The 17,036-nt window shown below is 36.4% G+C and overlaps 1 protein-coding gene across 2 annotated transcripts in view; it reads right to left on the bottom strand.

Moving 5' to 3' along the window:
- Positions 1-1,768: 1,768 nt before the first annotated feature.
- Positions 1,769-17,036, bottom strand: part of LOC150089395 (G kinase-anchoring protein 1-like) — a 199,828-nt gene continuing 184,560 nt past the window's right edge. For both annotated transcript variants that reach the window (XM_090368564.1, XM_090368565.1), the window contains 2 exons: positions 13,644-13,721; positions 1,769-1,884 (listed from right to left, as the gene is read on the bottom strand). In XM_090368564.1, coding sequence (XP_090224690.1) covers positions 1,852-1,884; positions 13,644-13,721 — 111 coding nt within the window. In that variant the 3' untranslated portion in view covers positions 1,769-1,851. The remainder of the gene's footprint in view (positions 1,885-13,643; positions 13,722-17,036) is intronic.

Here is a 17,036-nt window from a genome sequence, read left to right as displayed (position 1 = left end):
CAAATCAAGGAATCTAAAGTCCTTGGGTTTTTTAGTGGTAAATGAGTGTCAGTTTCAGAATTGCTTCCCAGAATTAGTCACTGATATCCAATTTTTAGATGATTTATGGCCTATCCAGCTCTTCTTTCCCTTTCTTCATGATGAAAGTTCTTTTGGGAATCTTCTGTAATTGTCATGTTTAATTGATATTAAAGAGTTGTTTAGGACTGTATCTAAGCTTCTCGATAATTTGTGCAACCTTGCTAACATAATTCCTTGCTGATTGGATATCAGTGCTTGCTGTCCTATGTTGAATGAATTAGTATTTAAAAAGGGAAAAAGACCATATTTCACCACTGATCCACAGGTTTGAATGGGTCAGTGGTGAAGGACTGTTGTTAAAGGAGGACCAGCTCAATAATTGCATTCTGTAATATTTTGATAGAGTAATTTATTCGTGGAAGCCAAATTTGTCTTTAATGCTTATTATACTAAACAAGAAAAACAAATCCTGTATTGGTTTCGGATAAACATATTAACCGAAAAATAGTATTGCTCAGCCCTTTTTCCTAATATGGATAGGATGAGATGTGATTTCAAGTTTCAGACCAGTGATGTAACTTTTTTAAAGTGCTACTGGGGTTGCATTTATGAATACAAAAATGTTTCTAAATAAATATTATTTATTAAACTAAACACTAAATTGTTCATCATAAAATTTTAATGATAAATTTAGTGTCATCATACTTCTTGTCATATGTAAATAAATACATAGAAAGGATTACATTCTTAATAACAGTAGTCAGAATGTTTCAAATGAGTTAGTTGATTATTCCATTATTTTTGGATTTATGCATAAACTAGCAGCTGCAAATTATTAGAATATTAATAGAAATATAGTTATCAGATATTTATATAAATATCTGGTAACAGATAAAAATGTTATAGAATAAACAAGCAAGCACCAAAGTCATCATTTGTTTTACTTAGAGCTAATTACTGCACACTGGTAATTATGAAAAAAATTATAAAAGATCTGTATTCTTCTGATGTATAGATGTTCATTGTATAAAATAATAAAAATACAGGTATATAAGAGTTCCAATAAATAATTTTTTGCTACCATCATATATTTAGTAAGCCTTGGAATTTGCTAGTTGTAGATTCTGTTCAATAGAAGTTACACACATCTGTATGTTCAATGTAAGAATACTTTTCTACCTACAGTAAAGAATTACAGCACGTGTATATCGAATAAATTTATACAACTACTTCATTTGTTACTTCATCACTATAAAATATACTAAAGACATCAATCATAAAAAAATAACATAATGCAGTTTCAAAATTGTTGACATTCTTATAAAAATGAAAAAGCAGCTAGCTTTTTGAAAAACAAATCCAGAAAGTCAAGTAATGTTATAAATGGTAGATGTACAAAGTTTGTAGTTTTTAGGTGTAAGGAGGTCTGCCAGAACTCGGTAGGTAGGGCATGACACATTAATGTTACATTTCTCAGCTGAAACAATCAAACTGTTTTTTTTTTTCTCTCTCTCTCTCTCTGAGCTGCTTGCACCTGTAAAAGTCTGGGTAACCCTGATGTAAATTGTAAAATTGTGCCATATATCTAAAATACTGACTTTTCAGCATTATATATGTACACTTATAGTATTCAGCAAGAAAATATAACTTTTCTGCTTGTGAGACCACATTAAAAGATTTATAATCAACCTTGAACAGCCTTTATTTACCTTTTTTTTTTTTTTCTTTTTTTTTTTAAGCACCCCAAAGTTTTGTAAAGTTCGTGCTGATTATTACTGCACACACACACACACAATCAAATTCTCTTTCAGATTTGTACAGTCATTTTGTTCACTTTGATTCCCTGCTTTCTTTTTTATTTCCCTAAAAAAAAAAAATAAAAAAAAAATACATATATAGAAAAAAATAAATACATATATATATATATATATAAAAGCTATTAAAAATATACGAAATAGAGTAGCATACAAGATGTATGAGAACTGAGTGAAAAATTATATGTAGAAAACAATGAAACAGGTAGTAGTAGTAGTGGCATGTGATTCAAGGTGTGCCAAGAGGCTACTGCTTGTTCTTTTGGTTTTCTAAATTTAATTAATTTTCATGGTTTCTACACTTCCATCCTCTTACTATATATTTTTACAGTTTTATTTCTTTTGATTTTAATATATATATATATATAAGTTGATTTCTTGGCATGTGATTTGCATCAGAGACTTTATGTTGTCGTCCTTTTGTGCAATCTTGGTGGTCAGCTTTTGATGATGACACCAGAGTTACACGACAGTATATTTATTTTTTTAAATTTGTTATATGTTCTTTTTTCTGTATACCTCCATTTGTTTTTTCCATATATTTCTTTGCTCTTTTTCTGTATCTGTTTGCTCTATTACTTATATTTCTTGTCTTTTTGCATGTATACAGGGCATCTCAAAAATACACGACATAACTTCAGGAATGAGTTCCTCATATGGAGACAATAAAAATATTTTATATCAACATAGTTCTGGAAATGCTTGGTTTCCGAGTTTTGAAGGTCTGTCTATGACACTTAACTGTTCACATCACCCACCTTCTGCCTGAATACAGGCCTCTCATGGACTCGCGAAGACGATGCCAGATTCCTGGCATGTTTCGTATTGGCTCACAACCTGCCACAATTCAATTGCGGAGAGTTTCCACATCAGCTACCAGAGTCGAATACACCAATAACTTTTAATGGTCCCACAAGAAGAAATCTAGTGGGTTTAAATCAGTGAGCATGGAGGCCAGGCAGTTGGTCCACCTCTACCTATCCACTGACCAGGAAACCTTTGATTCAGGTAATTGTGGGCTAGGTGACTGAAATGTATGGGAGTGCCATCGTGCATGAAGTGTGCTTGTTGACGAATGATCAGTGGCGTGGTGTCAAAAATCAGGCATGTTGTTTTCCAGAAAGTTTGTGTTCGCCTTTCTCTGTGAGTTTGATTGGAAGTACATGGGGCCCAAATAACTTATCATCAAAAACACCCACCCAGACGTTGAGGCTGAACCGCTGTTGGTGATGTGATGGAAGAATTGCAGGAAAGTGAGTTGTACCACACTGCTGCAAGAACCACTGGCAGAACATTACTTGCACAGGATAATCTACTGGTGACAAGGCCTGTACCAGTTGCAGATGGTAAGGATACAGTTGGTGTTCTCGCAACACTCTCCAAATAGTCCAACGTTGAACAGCCAGTTGCATTGCTATTCTGTGTGTGCTGATTCCAGGAGAGCATGTACAACATCCAAAATCTCCTCCTCTACTTCAGGAGTCGTAGATCTTGGTTGTCCTCTGTCGGCAGCACGAGGTGTAAAGGTCCCATGTTCACAAAGGCGGTGATGGATACCTTCAAATGTTTTCCTGTCTGGACATCTTTGTTCTGGAAACCTTTTGTGGTACAAACGACAGAGCCTCCAGAGCATTGCCATCCGCCAAACCGTACATAAAGTGCATATCCGCTTGCTCCTGATTTGAGTACATGGTCGGAATGGAAAACCACCAGATTCTATCAGTACCTTGTGATGAAGGAAATCACCTGCAGAAGATAAGACATTCCAGTTAATAACTCGGGAGCCAAGCATTTCCGGAACTATGTTAATATAAAATATTTTTATTGTTTACATCTGAGGAACTCATTCCTAAAGTTATGTCGTGTATTTTTGAGACACTCTGTATACAGGGGATCCTTGTCATCCAAGGATAATTGGTTCCAGAAAATTCCACTTAAAACAGGGCTCAAATTTTTTAATGGTTATTATTTAAATAAAACCAAATGCAATTAGGCATAATATTTTAAGATTCTATATCTATATAATATTAATGTAGGTATACCATAGACAACTCTTAAAGAAAAACTACAGTAGTAGTGTGAAAGGTATCATTTCATCTGTATCTCATATTGTGCTCATCCTTCACAATGAGTTGCCCATGTATTGCACTACCTCGAATAAGTAATGCTTCACTAATAGAGAAGACTATTGTTACTTATTCTTGGTGGGCACCACTCCCAAAATGATATGGGATAAGAAACTGTGCTATCCACCTACTATCCCTATTAGACTTCGGAAAGTGATTGTAGGAGAGGAAGAGGAAGAAATGCCATCAAAAGAAGAAAGTGACCATTACTCCCACTCACTCCCTGAACTAAACCACTCACGAACCCCCAGAATAGGCAACGCTTCTTCATCCTTAACAAATTACCATGTATTGCACTACCTCGAATAAGTAACGCTTCACTAATAGAGAAGGCTGTTGTTACTTATTTTCACTGGGCACCAACACCCAGATGGCACTGTTTCAAAGCTAGTTGGCTTTTCATCGGCTTTTCACCCACCGATGAAAAGACAACTAGCTGTGAAACAGGTGAAGTTCAATGGTGAAACAAAGTGTGAACTTTGTTTATCTGTTCACAGGTACCTGTGGGCAGGTAAGTGATTAATTTTGACATTTTGAAGACTGAACAGGAAGTATATTGGTGAAGTAAAATATAAACTGTGTAAATAAAGTAATTTTCTTTCAGGAGAGGATTGAACTTTTTAAATTAGCATTGTATGTTGTCTACTTTTCTACTTCATTTTACTGCATTACCTTTATAACATGGATAATACCAAAGACAGCAAACTCAACTCGGGAGGTTGGAGTTGAGATCCCTTCTATTAGTAATGTAAAATTGACCACGCAATTGGACAAGAAGTACCCCAAGGTTATTATCACAAAGTGTAATAAAGATTTACTGCTGGATGAAAAATCCACTTCAGTTGATTCTTCCCCCGTTTCTGAGGTGCATGATTCAATAAACACAAATGAAGAGGTAAGTCCTCCTCAAACAGAATGTTTGTTTGTTTTTAGGAGCATTAGCAACTAAGGTCACATTGCTCCGGGGATATGCGGTGGTCATTCCCTGACCTTTCTGCATCGTCCATATTTGGTGGTCACGAGCTCGAACCCCGGTCTAATCAAGAAGCGTGTGCTACGCACTGCTGCTCCTGCCAACCTGGCTACTGAGGCACCAACAGACAATGTAAATAATAGATCTTTCACAGAAGGTTTAGACCTGAGTGAGCCACTGGATGCATCAACTGTGCATAGTACTGTAATTAAGATCAAAAAGGCCTTAGGTGACTTAAGGCGAAGTCCGTCGCGCTCCATATTAGGGCAGAGCTTTCTGACCAATTCATCAAAAATCAACCTGCTGCAACAAGATCGTTTGCTGATGATGTTAGAGAGGGAGTACCCAAACAAATGCTTGCCAGGTCATGGTAAAACAATTTCTAAACAACTAAACATGGATAATAATGAGGTTCAGAGTGTTATGGACCCTTCATCAGCATCTAGTTCTCAAGGACTGGGAGATCCCAATAAATGTTTATTTTGAGACCTCTTTCTGACTCTGACATTAATTCAAGCCAGGATATTAAAAATACAGTTACTAACACAATAAAACAGGACTATAGAGGTAAAGAACATTGGATTCCTAAGAAATAAACGGGTGTTGACTGAGACAACAGCAGATGCTGAAAAGATTAGTAAAGCAAGCTCTCTTACTGGAGCTGGATTGTTGATTGATAAACCCAAAATGACAAATCCTACAGTCCTTATATATGGGGGTTCCCAAGGACTTCACAAAAGATGAGATACTTGAGGATCTTTATTTAAAGAACTTCAAAGATTGTGGCTTCTAGCAGGATGAGGTAACAAATGAGACTGCCTTTAGATTCAATTCTGGATCAGCTGTCAAGGTTACAAACTAGGTGATTAGTTTTAGCGCAAGACTCAACACAAAATGACAGAGCGTATCTTGGTTTTATGTTACACAGGTTTCGTAGATTTACTGTTGTTGATAAATATTTCAGAGGCTTAGCATATGGCCATTCCTCTAATAATTGTATCCAAAAGACTGTATCTTGTGGCCAATTGCGCCAAGGGGGGACACATATATGCGAAGTGTAAGTATAAAAACCAGCCATCGCAGTGTGTGAACTGCCAACGGAAAAACAAAGATCATGACCATTTGGTGAGAGACAGTAAATGTGCCGAGTATATCAAACTTGAAGTAACAGTTTTAATTCAACAACACAAGAAATAAAAGTACTACAAATTAATAGCCATTGCTCTAGAGTGGCATCTGACGAAATCAGAATTGCAGCTGTTGAAAATGATTCTGATCTTATATGTATACAGGAGCCATTTTTCTTCACTCAGGTTGGGGGAGCCGCTCATAAAGTGATGGGCTTTCCAATCTCAACAAGAATAATAGCATCTAGCGATGTACCTCCAAAAGCAGCTATTGTTGTCAAGAATAATGATCTAGTCATAACTGTTATTAGCATTAGCATTAGTAGAGGCATTTGATGCAAGAAAGCAAGCTTGTGCAGCATCAGCCAAAAAAAAAATAAAGTAAAATAAATAAATAAAAAAATAACCACTTCCGCTTCACCCCTCTGTTCATTCGAAATACCTGTCCAACTGAGCCTTAAACTTATTTAGGCTATCAACTTCCACGACAAGGGATGGAAGTCTGTTCCACCTACCAACCACCCTCTGGCTAAAGGCAAATTTCCGCACGTCTATCCTACAACTGTCTTTCCTCAATTTGAATTTATGCCCTCTCAGGTTATTATTCTGAGCAAGAGGAAGAATCCCATCAGCATTGAGCATGCTCAAACCATTCAAGGCTTTGTACACCTCTATCAGATCACCTCGCTGGTGCCTAGTCTCCAGACACTGTAATTCACAAAACTTTAGCCTTTTTTCGTAAGAGCACAACTTTGTTCCATTCACTAATCTTGTTGCCCTTCTCTGTACTCGTTCCAGCAGCTCTACATCCTTCTTCAAATGAGGCCTCCAGGCCTGTATACAGTACTCTAGGTGTGGCCTGACCATTGCCTTATACAAGGGAATAATCACCACCTTATCCCTGCTTGAAAAATTCCTATATATCATTGACAATACACCATGAGCTACTCTTGCAGCCTGTCTGCACTGCTCAGAGAACTTCATATCTGCCTGCACAACCACCCCCAGGTCCCTTTCATTCTCTACCACTGTCAGTGGAGTACCACAGAGTTGATACGTTGCTCTGGGGTTACTGTTTCCCATATGTAGAACTTTACATTTGTCAATGTTAAACTTCATTTGCCACCTCTCAGCCCATCTGCTCAACCTTTCCAGATCCTGTTGCAGCAGCATAATGTCAGTAGTGACAACCCTGCCAACCTTCGTATCGTCTGCAAACTTGGATATTAAGCTTGATATACCATCATCAATATCATTTATAAATACAGAAAACTATAAAGGACCCAATACTGAACCTTGAGGGACTCCAGTAATAACATTAGTCCACGATGAGCAGTGTCCATTGATTACCACTCTGTCTTCTCCCCCTCAACCACCCCTTTATCCATAGCAGCAATTTGCCTCCAATGCCACACTGCTCCAATTTGTGCAGCAGTCTTCCATGTGCAACAGTATCAAAAGCCTTTCTAAGATCCAAGTATATAATATCGAAGTTATTCCCTGCTTCCAGTTATTTTGTGACTGCATCATAGTATCCAATCAAATTGGTCAGGCAAGACTTCCCCTAAACAAAACCATGCTGTGTCCGAGCTATAACTGAAGTCTTGTCTAGATGATCCTGCAGTGCTTCTTTAACCAGTGCCTCCATTAATTTTCTGGGAACAGAAGTTAAACTCACAGGTCTATAATTACTTGTGTCAGCCTTTGATCCTCCTTTGTGAATTGGGGTCACATTTGCACATCTCCAGTCCATGGGTACCTCCCCTGAGTCAAAGGAAGCTCTCTTTTTTTTTTTTTTTTTTTTTTTTTTGATTTGGTAGTTGTTGGCGCATCGGCTTCTGTGGCCATATTGCACCTCCCAAGGTTTTTGCAGTACTTTGATCGAAGCCCGAGGCGGGAATCGAACCCGTGACCTTTGGGTTGCCGGGCAGGTACTTTACCCACTCAGCTAGCCCGGTCGGCTAAGGAAGCTCTCATAATTATGGCTAAGGGTTTGCTTACTTCCTTTGTTGCCTCCTTTAATATAACTGGATAGATCCCATCTACCCCAGGTGCCTTTCTTGTGTTTATCTTCAACAATTTCTCCTCCCCTTGACTCTCGGTTATTACAAGATTCTCTAGCTTACTGCCAGAGTTGAATACACCTCTGGCATTCCTCTCGCTGAATAACTCCTCATGGTGAATGTCGATGCAAAATATTCATTTAGTTTGTTAGCTACCTGAGCAGGATCATCAACAGTTGACCCATCGATATCAAGTTGACCAATCTGATTCATCCCCTTCCTTCTAGAGTTTACATAAATAAAGAACTCTTTGCTGTTTTTCTTCGCATCCCTTGCCAAGGATTTCTCGTAATCTGCCTTCGCCTGCCTAACCTCCTTTGTAACTTGGTTACAGATCAACTTGTATCTATCATAGGCTTCTGTGTCACGTGTTAATTTGTATGTATCCCATGCATTTTTCTTCTCTGCCATATGCCTCATTAGTTCATCTGACATCCATTTAGGCCTAAACCTTGAACAATATTTCTTAGTTGGTATGTAAAGCCTAGTAGCTTCCAAGATAAGTTCTTTGAATGCTTCCCATTTTGAATTTGCTGTTGGTAACATCATCAGTTGATCCCACTGTATAGAATTTAAATACTGTCTCAGTCCATCGTAGTTGCCTTTACGAAAGCAATACCCCTTCCCTTTACCCCTAATGGTAGTTACCTCTTTGAGTAAATCACACTTCAGAACACTGTGATCACTGCGACCTAGTGGTTCATTTATCTGCAGATTCTTAATGCATGAAGAATCACTACTGATAATCAAATCAAGAGTATTACTCCCTCTAGTTGCCTCCCAAACATGCTGATGTAGAAAACAATCATCCAATAAATTCACAAAAGCCTTGCTAGTGTGTGAGTGACCAGCCCCCAAATTCCAGTCAATATCTGGGAAATTAAAATCCCCCATTATAAGACTCTGATTTACTGGCCCACTCTATTTCTCTGTACAGTTTCTTATTATATTCATCAGAGTCATTAGGCCTATAGCAAACTCTTACTCTCAATTTTGATCTCCCAATGCTTATGTCACAACAAACTGACTCGACACTGCACTGTCCAGCGATGTCAACTGGCTTCACTTACTTGGATTTTATGTGTTTCTTAACTAATAGCATAACCCCTCCTCCCTTCCTATCCTTTCTGTAGACATTGTACTCCCCAAATTCCAGTTCTGCATTCCTTATATCTGTGTGACACCACATCTCTGAAATCCCAACAATATCTGCCTTTGATGTTTTGAGAAATACCTCACATTCATCAAATTTATTTACTAAACTCCTAGCATTGGTGTACAAGCAAGTATACATGCACCTGCTCTTCCTCGTAGCCACCCTAACACAATCCATTTGTTTACTTGTACCCTCATGATTCCCAGCAGTCTCTGAAATATCCTGCATCTTATTTTCCAGGCTGCTGCTCATTCCAATAGAAGCAGTGCAAGAATCACTTTCTCCTCTGCCAGTGGCTACTGTTAATCTATTAGTCCTTGTATCCCCTCAATCTAGCAGTTTTCCGACCCACCTAACACTGCCTCGATAGCATCAGCAAACATTCTTGCACCCTTTCTATTTAAGTGTATCCCATCCCTGTAGAAGCAGTCTATCCTGTTAACAAGTACAGACCAGGCTGAAAAAAATTTTACCCCTTGAGCCCTGCACAATCTTTCCAGGGCCGAATTTTTCGACAAGATTCTCAACATATACTCCCTCCTATTGTGTCTGGGCAAAATTGCAGACACTTTCAAATTCTACCCTAAATCACGGCTTTTTTTCAGCATTGTCTTGTACTTGTTAAGTAATTCTGCCGGTCTCCTACTCTTAATATTATTAGTGCCAACGTGTACAACAATATCACCCTTTGTGCCCTTAAAGGATGATATCCGCCCTACAACGTCATCAACCTTTGCCCCTGGCAGACATACCCTGGTCCTGTTCTGCCTATCCTTTTTACAAAGCATGTTTCCCGTTTCCCTGACAATAGAGTCACCAACAACTACTAGTTCCTTTGGGACCAGCGTATTCTGCCTTGGGGGTTGCCGCTGTATTGCGCGATGACCAAGTGCAAGCTCTGGCATTGGTGTGGGCAGCTGAGAGCTTGAGGGGCCCCTCACTTGTAATCCTTCGATGGCATCCACCCTGTCCTTCAAGCTCTCATAGAGGCCCATAACAACGTTGAGTTGTCGCCTGATTATCTTACACTCCTTGCATCGCGCACGTACAAAGAAATCCCCCATGGCAGTATCATGTCCCATACCTGACTGCTCCGCAAACATCAAGCAAATAGTGCATCTTAAAAGGCTGTGATTCAGAGGGCAACTGTCCCCCCCCTGAGTTCTCCCCTGAGCCACAGCATTCCCATTAGCTTGAGCCTTTTGCTTTGCTGCTCTGGTTTGAGTCATACTTTAATAAAATTTAAATTTCAGTACAAAATTAAATCCTAAACTTTTATCCCAACACAGTTATAACGCTATATTTATGTTTCAGTAACGAGTGTTATCTACGAAATCTACAAGTGTTATCTACGAAATCCCTTTATATAACTTCCGTATCAAGTTATGTATTAATCATTTATTTTTACTAATTATTTATGTTACGTAACCTAAGTGGTTATATGTAGAGTTAAAAGTACAATTTAATTGCCAATGAAGTTCGACAAGATTAATAGTTTTACTGATTAATTTTCGCGTAACAATGGCGGCTATTTACGAATGGTAAACACGTGGATTATACCCTTTCCGATATTAAGTAATACCTACAAAATCTCTATCTGAGATACTTTAAACTTAAGTACCGTAAATAGGAATATAAAGCTACTCTAGAAATAAGTTAATATGTCAATTTAAACTAATAAAGCAGAAAATAAATCAGAAAAAACTTCTCTGTTCCAAGAGCGGCAGAAAGGCACGTCCGCACAGGCAACTCTCGTCCTCAGATATTACTCAAGAATGTTCTGCAAATTCTGCTTGTATTGTGGTTTCTACTGACTCAATATCACTTTACCTAGTTTTTCTATACTGCCTTCCTTTGGAGAATCTGAATAACTCCTTACATATATTGGACAAAACTCCAGATTTGCTTTTTGCAATGAAATAACTGCTGCCTTAATGCAAAGTCTCTGTTGTGGCATAGTTTTTACACTGATGTTAGAGGGAATTTATTTGAGGCATTGATTCTTAATCACAACTTATGTATACATAACCTCCCAGACAAACTGTTCACATATGCTACCGTGAATGGGGAAGTTGAATATTGACATCGCTATGTTTTCCCTCAAAATTGTCAATAAAATTCAAGACTGCAAAGTTGAGCAAAATTTGATAAAAACAGTGATCATTGTGCTATCACATTTAATATTAGACTTGACTTGTCAAAACAAACTGCACCATTTAAGAAGATTTCTCATGGACAAAGTAAATTGGCATAAATTTCACGAATTTTTAAATGTATTCTTTAAAACGTATTAAGTGTATTTTTTGAATTAAGTGTATCTTTACTGAAAACATAACAATTAAATAATTTGTCTGCAATAGAATACCTTCGATATGTGGCACCTCCGTGGGCAGGAGCAGCAGTGCGTAGCACACGCTTCTTGATTAGACCGGGGTTCGAGCCCATGACCACCAAATACGGAGGATGTGGAAAGGTCAGGGAATGACCCCTGCATATCCCCGGAGCAATATGGCCTTAGTTGCTAATGCTCCTAAAAACCAAATAACAAATAACAAACCTCCAATATGTACAGTCTCATCTCTTTTTGGTGATGCAATTTTCTACCTGTAAGAAACAAAATAAAAGGAATCTCTGTACCATGGTGGAACTCTTCTCTGGCAGATCTGGGGTTTCGAGTTCAATGAGCAAGAAGGGCATATCAACGTGGCAGACAATGTCTGAACAAGATGTTTTAATTCTTAAAAATGACCTGAAAGATAAGAGAAAGAATTTCCATAAGGCTGTTGCTGAAAGTAAACTGAAGTGATGGCAAGACCTGGTTAGGCAAATTGGGAAATCAGAATCTTGGGGCCTAATATACAAAATAGTGAGAAATAAACTTATCACAGAGACATCTACAACACAGTTATTAGCAACACTCTAGAATCTACTGACTGGACAACCACAGTTGACACCATAGTTAAACAATTATTTCCCTCGGACGTAATTCAGAATGACACTTTTGAACAGACACAGATACGTAAAGAAAACATCGAATATACAGGTTCAACAGATATAGAACTTTTCACCACAATTGAACTTGTAATTGCCATCTCTAAATTAAATCCAAAAAAAAAAAAAAAAGATGCCCAGGTCTTCACCTTATTGAAAATCAAATAATAATCAAATTTCATGAATTTTTCCCAGCTGTACTGCTCAACTTGTTCAACAAATGTCTTCTGGAGGGCAGCTTTTCAATTCCATGGAAGTTGGCCCTTCTAAAAATACTTCATAAACCAGGAAAGCCCATGATAAATCCCTGTGCCTACCGACCTATGTTGCTCTTGGCAAAGTCTTTGAGAGGTTGCTCACCCCAAGATTAACCAAAATGTTTGCAGATTGTCATCTTAGCTCAGAATGTCAGCATGGATTTAAAAAAGGGCACTCGACTGAGGATGCTATACAGACAGTTTTAAATTACATCCAGACTTCATCCAGTAAATATGTTCTAATGGTTTTTGGGGGCACTTTGGCTCATTTTGGTGGGGGAGAGCTCCCTCAAGTCTTTGTGTTTTGCACACTGTGATAAATACATCTTTGAAACTCTAAGATCTTATTTTCAGGATGGGAAGGTAAAAGTATGTGCTAAGCATTTAACCTGAATCTTGTGTTTCCAGAGGATGCCCTCAGGGTTCTGTACTGGGCCTCTCCTCTGGAATGTGGTTCTAGATCAATGGTTTGTAAGAGAAATCTGGATTGTATAAAGGTTGCTTATGTGGATGACCTGGAGTTGGGTGTCTCAGAATGGTCCAGGAGAAATATTGAGGAAAAAATTCAACTGGTCCTTGATGACCTATCTGATTGGGTTAAGCTGAATAAATTGAAACTTTCTCCTATTAAGACCAATTTTATGGTATTTAAAATGAAATTAAACAGATCTCCTAGAGTTTTATTAGATGGAAAACAAATTCCTTTTGTCTCCAGCATTAAATATCTTGGATTGACTCTTGATGGTAAGCTTACATTTCAGGTACGTTAATAAAATTTCGGAAAAAATAAACCTTGTTAACCTTGTCTAGATTTGATTGAATACACTACACTACATTCCAATTTTATAATATAGAAAAAACAAATTTTCTTCTCCTTTTTTAGCTTTACTAACGAGACACAACCAATGTTTTCCACCAAGGCATTAGGTGTCACTTCAATTGATGTTTACTTGAAAATTTGACATGAAATGTTTACCTGTTTATACACAATGTTTACAGTCATCATTTTATCTAATATTTACCGAAAGTTCGTATTGCAGGCATTAATTTTAAAAACATAAATCCTTTGCAATTTTCAAGAAAATACAAAGGCATATATATATAAATAAATTTACCTGGTATTTTTTGAGGTCTGTTTGTAGTGCGTGCACTTTGGACCGTTCCTGTTCCAAAGATGCGTGCAGTTCTGCTACCTGTAAGAAATAAAACTATGATGTGCCTCCTTATGCCAATGAATCAGATTTGTTTATTAGTTTTTTTAAAGCAATTTCAAAAAAATATGTTATTTAAATTTTCTTTGTAAGGTATCAATGAACTCCTTCAAGATGGCAGTTATATGTAAATGATCACATTCAACTACCATCACACTACATGTTATAAGAAAGAGCATTTTATTCTGATCCACCTAATGCTGCTTTCTAATATTATTGCACAGATTGCTCTTCACTGGAAACAGAGAAATATGGTACAAGGCTATAGAACTTGCAGTTCTATATGCCTGGTAATGTATGTTTTTACTTAATTTATTTATTATTTTAACAACTGACATAATTCACTTAATATATCAGCAGAATAAAACAAAGTATAAATCTTTAAAGATATAAGAAATCAAAATGATGCAGTTCATTCCTAAAGGCTAAGTCAGAATAACAAATAGACCTAGATAATTAATAGTACGATATACTAAAATATTTTCAATGAGAACAATAAAAAAATTACAATATGAGCAATAAGGAATACTTTTAATAAGTACAGTTATAATAGGAAGCATAAAAATAATTACAGCCCAGAGATGACATTGTTTTTTAAATATAGAACTAGTCACACATATATAGATCTAATTTATATCTGTTAAACAGTCTTGTAACCCTCTAATACCAGTTTCATAAGCAACATATAGAAACAAAATCAGGCTTAAACAAATAGTGCATCACATGTCTAGCAGGACAATAAAAATTATTACAGGAGACAAGGACCAAAGACTTCTATATTCTTTTAATGAATGAATTTTAAAGAATTCTTTTAATACATGAAAATGGAGTCTCTGCTCAAGGTAAGGCTTAGAGCAGGGGTTGGCAAACTGCGACTCTTTGAACATGTAACTATGGCTCTAACTTTTAGCCCACATGTACGACAAGCATGGTGCACAGTGGGCATGGGCGATGACGTGAGTATATCATTAGTTTCAGCGCAAGCACTTTCTCAGTTTAGTTTGCCTGCGCATTGTGAGCAGAACATACATCTGCAAGGTGTTGAAGATTAATCCTTGTGGCAGTGGCGAATATAAAATAGTTAAAACAGGAACAAAATAATATCCGTGTGTACATAGTGTTTGTGATAGGTATGTGAATTCATATTATACATCACTTGACTTTTTACGTGGTAACGTGGTATTAAACAAGATTACATTAAAATTGCTATCATTTTTAAAATGGCAACTCAAAAGAGAAAGACTGAGCAAGAAAACTGAGAATTTAAGAAGGAATAGACTGAGTCTTATGCATTTTTGGCAAATACTACAGGACTTCCATTGTGTTTAATATGTGAAAAACTTTCAAACAATAAAAAAAATTAACGTAGAAAGACATTTTTTGACTAAACATGATACATTCTCCTAAAAATATCCAGCCAGTGAGCTAAGAAAAAAAGGTTCCACATGTAGTGAAAAGTTACCATATAAGCTAGAGTGTATAGGGGTTATGGGTGGAATCACAGAAGGATAGGATGCAGACGGTTAACAAACAACCATTTTTCAGAGGGGAACGGGGTTATAAGCAATGTCCTTCTGGTTAATAAAGGGTACGATGTTGAAATCTGCTGGTGAATAAAGATCAGAGAGGATTTTTCTTAGCAGAGAGAATTTTGCAGCAGTAGAGGCTCCAAAATTCTACAGCACTCTACGCTATTAAGTGATTTAAACATGCCACTGAAATAAAATATAATAATACAGTATATTATGTAGTCAAAAGAACAAGATTTTATTGTATTAATTTGAAAACATATTAGAAATAATTCATAAATATCACCAGTTTCAAAATAACAATATTTTAAGTTTTCAGACCTCGAAATACAATAAAAAAAAAATATATGCAAATTAGAACGATATAAAAAACAAATTTATCAATAATCTTAGAGATGTTTATCTGAATCACTTAGAAATGAATGCTAATGAGAAGTGTCCCTAATTATTCAAAAATATTACTAAATTATGTTTTTTTTTAAAATCTATATGGTAATACCATTTTAAGGTAATATCAACCAGTAATAAACAAAAAAACACGTGCTGACCACATGTTTATTAGCATAAATCAAAAGACAAAATGAAAATTGCATTAAGTGGCCCTCTATTAAGTATCATCCTCTGTTAACAGGATTTTTATCAGTCCTTTGCTAAGTTCCTCTTATAAGCCCCAATTATGTCTACCATAAAACACAAGCCATGTATTCAGCCCTTCCAAAGCTAATCTCACTTGTGTTAAGCAAGCATTTTTGTTGTCAGCTAATTTATTTTGTGCATTTTTTGAAAGATTTATGTTTTTTTAAAATCTACTTAGTCAACTAATTATTTTCATGTGGGCTAATTAAACAGATTTCTCTCTTCTTTTTTATCATCAACAAATAATGATACCGTAACACAAAAATATAAACAGCAATACTATATGCTTTAAAAATAATCTTTTGAAACTGTGAATTTCTACTAGCAAAATACTCAAAATACTGAAATTCCAATTGTGGCAATGCTCACATAAAAACCAAAACCAATTACTAATTTTTAACATTAGTATTAGCAAATGATGCAAGAATGCAATCTTATATGGCATCAGTCAAAAAAAAATTGCCAACACTCCATATCACCTGTCCATCCCTCTAGAAGTGGGATTTAAAAATAGGTGTTGTGTTGTAGGAGATTGTTTGAATTTATTCAAACAATCCACTTCTACAACACCGGTCCAACAACTGGCTGAAAGCAAATTTCTGCACACTTATCCTGCAAACATCCTTCCTTGAATTGAATTTATGTCCCCTCATGTGTGTAGTCTGAGCAAGAGGAAGGATAACATCAAGTGGATCAAAGATATTGAGCTTACCAATCCATTCAAAGCCTTAAACATCTTAATTAAATCTCTTTATAGGTGCCCAGTCTCCAGACAGCAATTTGCAGAACTGAAGCCATTTAGGGTACATTTCTATTACAGTTACTAGTAGCAAGGAATGTATACATGTAATATCAATTAAAGTGATGTCTTGTGGTTTCTTTGTACGGTTTTAGTTTCAATGTTTCATAAAGGAGCCAAATACTATAACATGTTTATAGCTGTGCAGTTTAGTAGTGTAATGTTAAAAAATGTTGCAGCACAGTTTTAATTTTAAAAGAAAGAGTAGATATAGTATCAGTATTAGCTATATAGTAAAATTAAAGTCACAGGCTTTTGCTACACTGGCCAAAAACAAACAAAAAAAAAAAAAAAAAAAAACAGTAAAAAGTAGATAAGAAAATAGTCAAATTA

Source organism: Mastigoproctus giganteus, chromosome 2, assembly GCF_048544385.1.
Source record: "Mastigoproctus giganteus isolate SK-2022 chromosome 2, ASM4854438v1, whole genome shotgun sequence".
NCBI lineage: Eukaryota > Metazoa > Arthropoda > Arachnida > Uropygi > Thelyphonidae > Mastigoproctus > Mastigoproctus giganteus.
The sequence above is the reverse complement of the archived record's forward strand: the minus strand, read 5'-3'. Positions and strand labels throughout refer to the sequence as shown.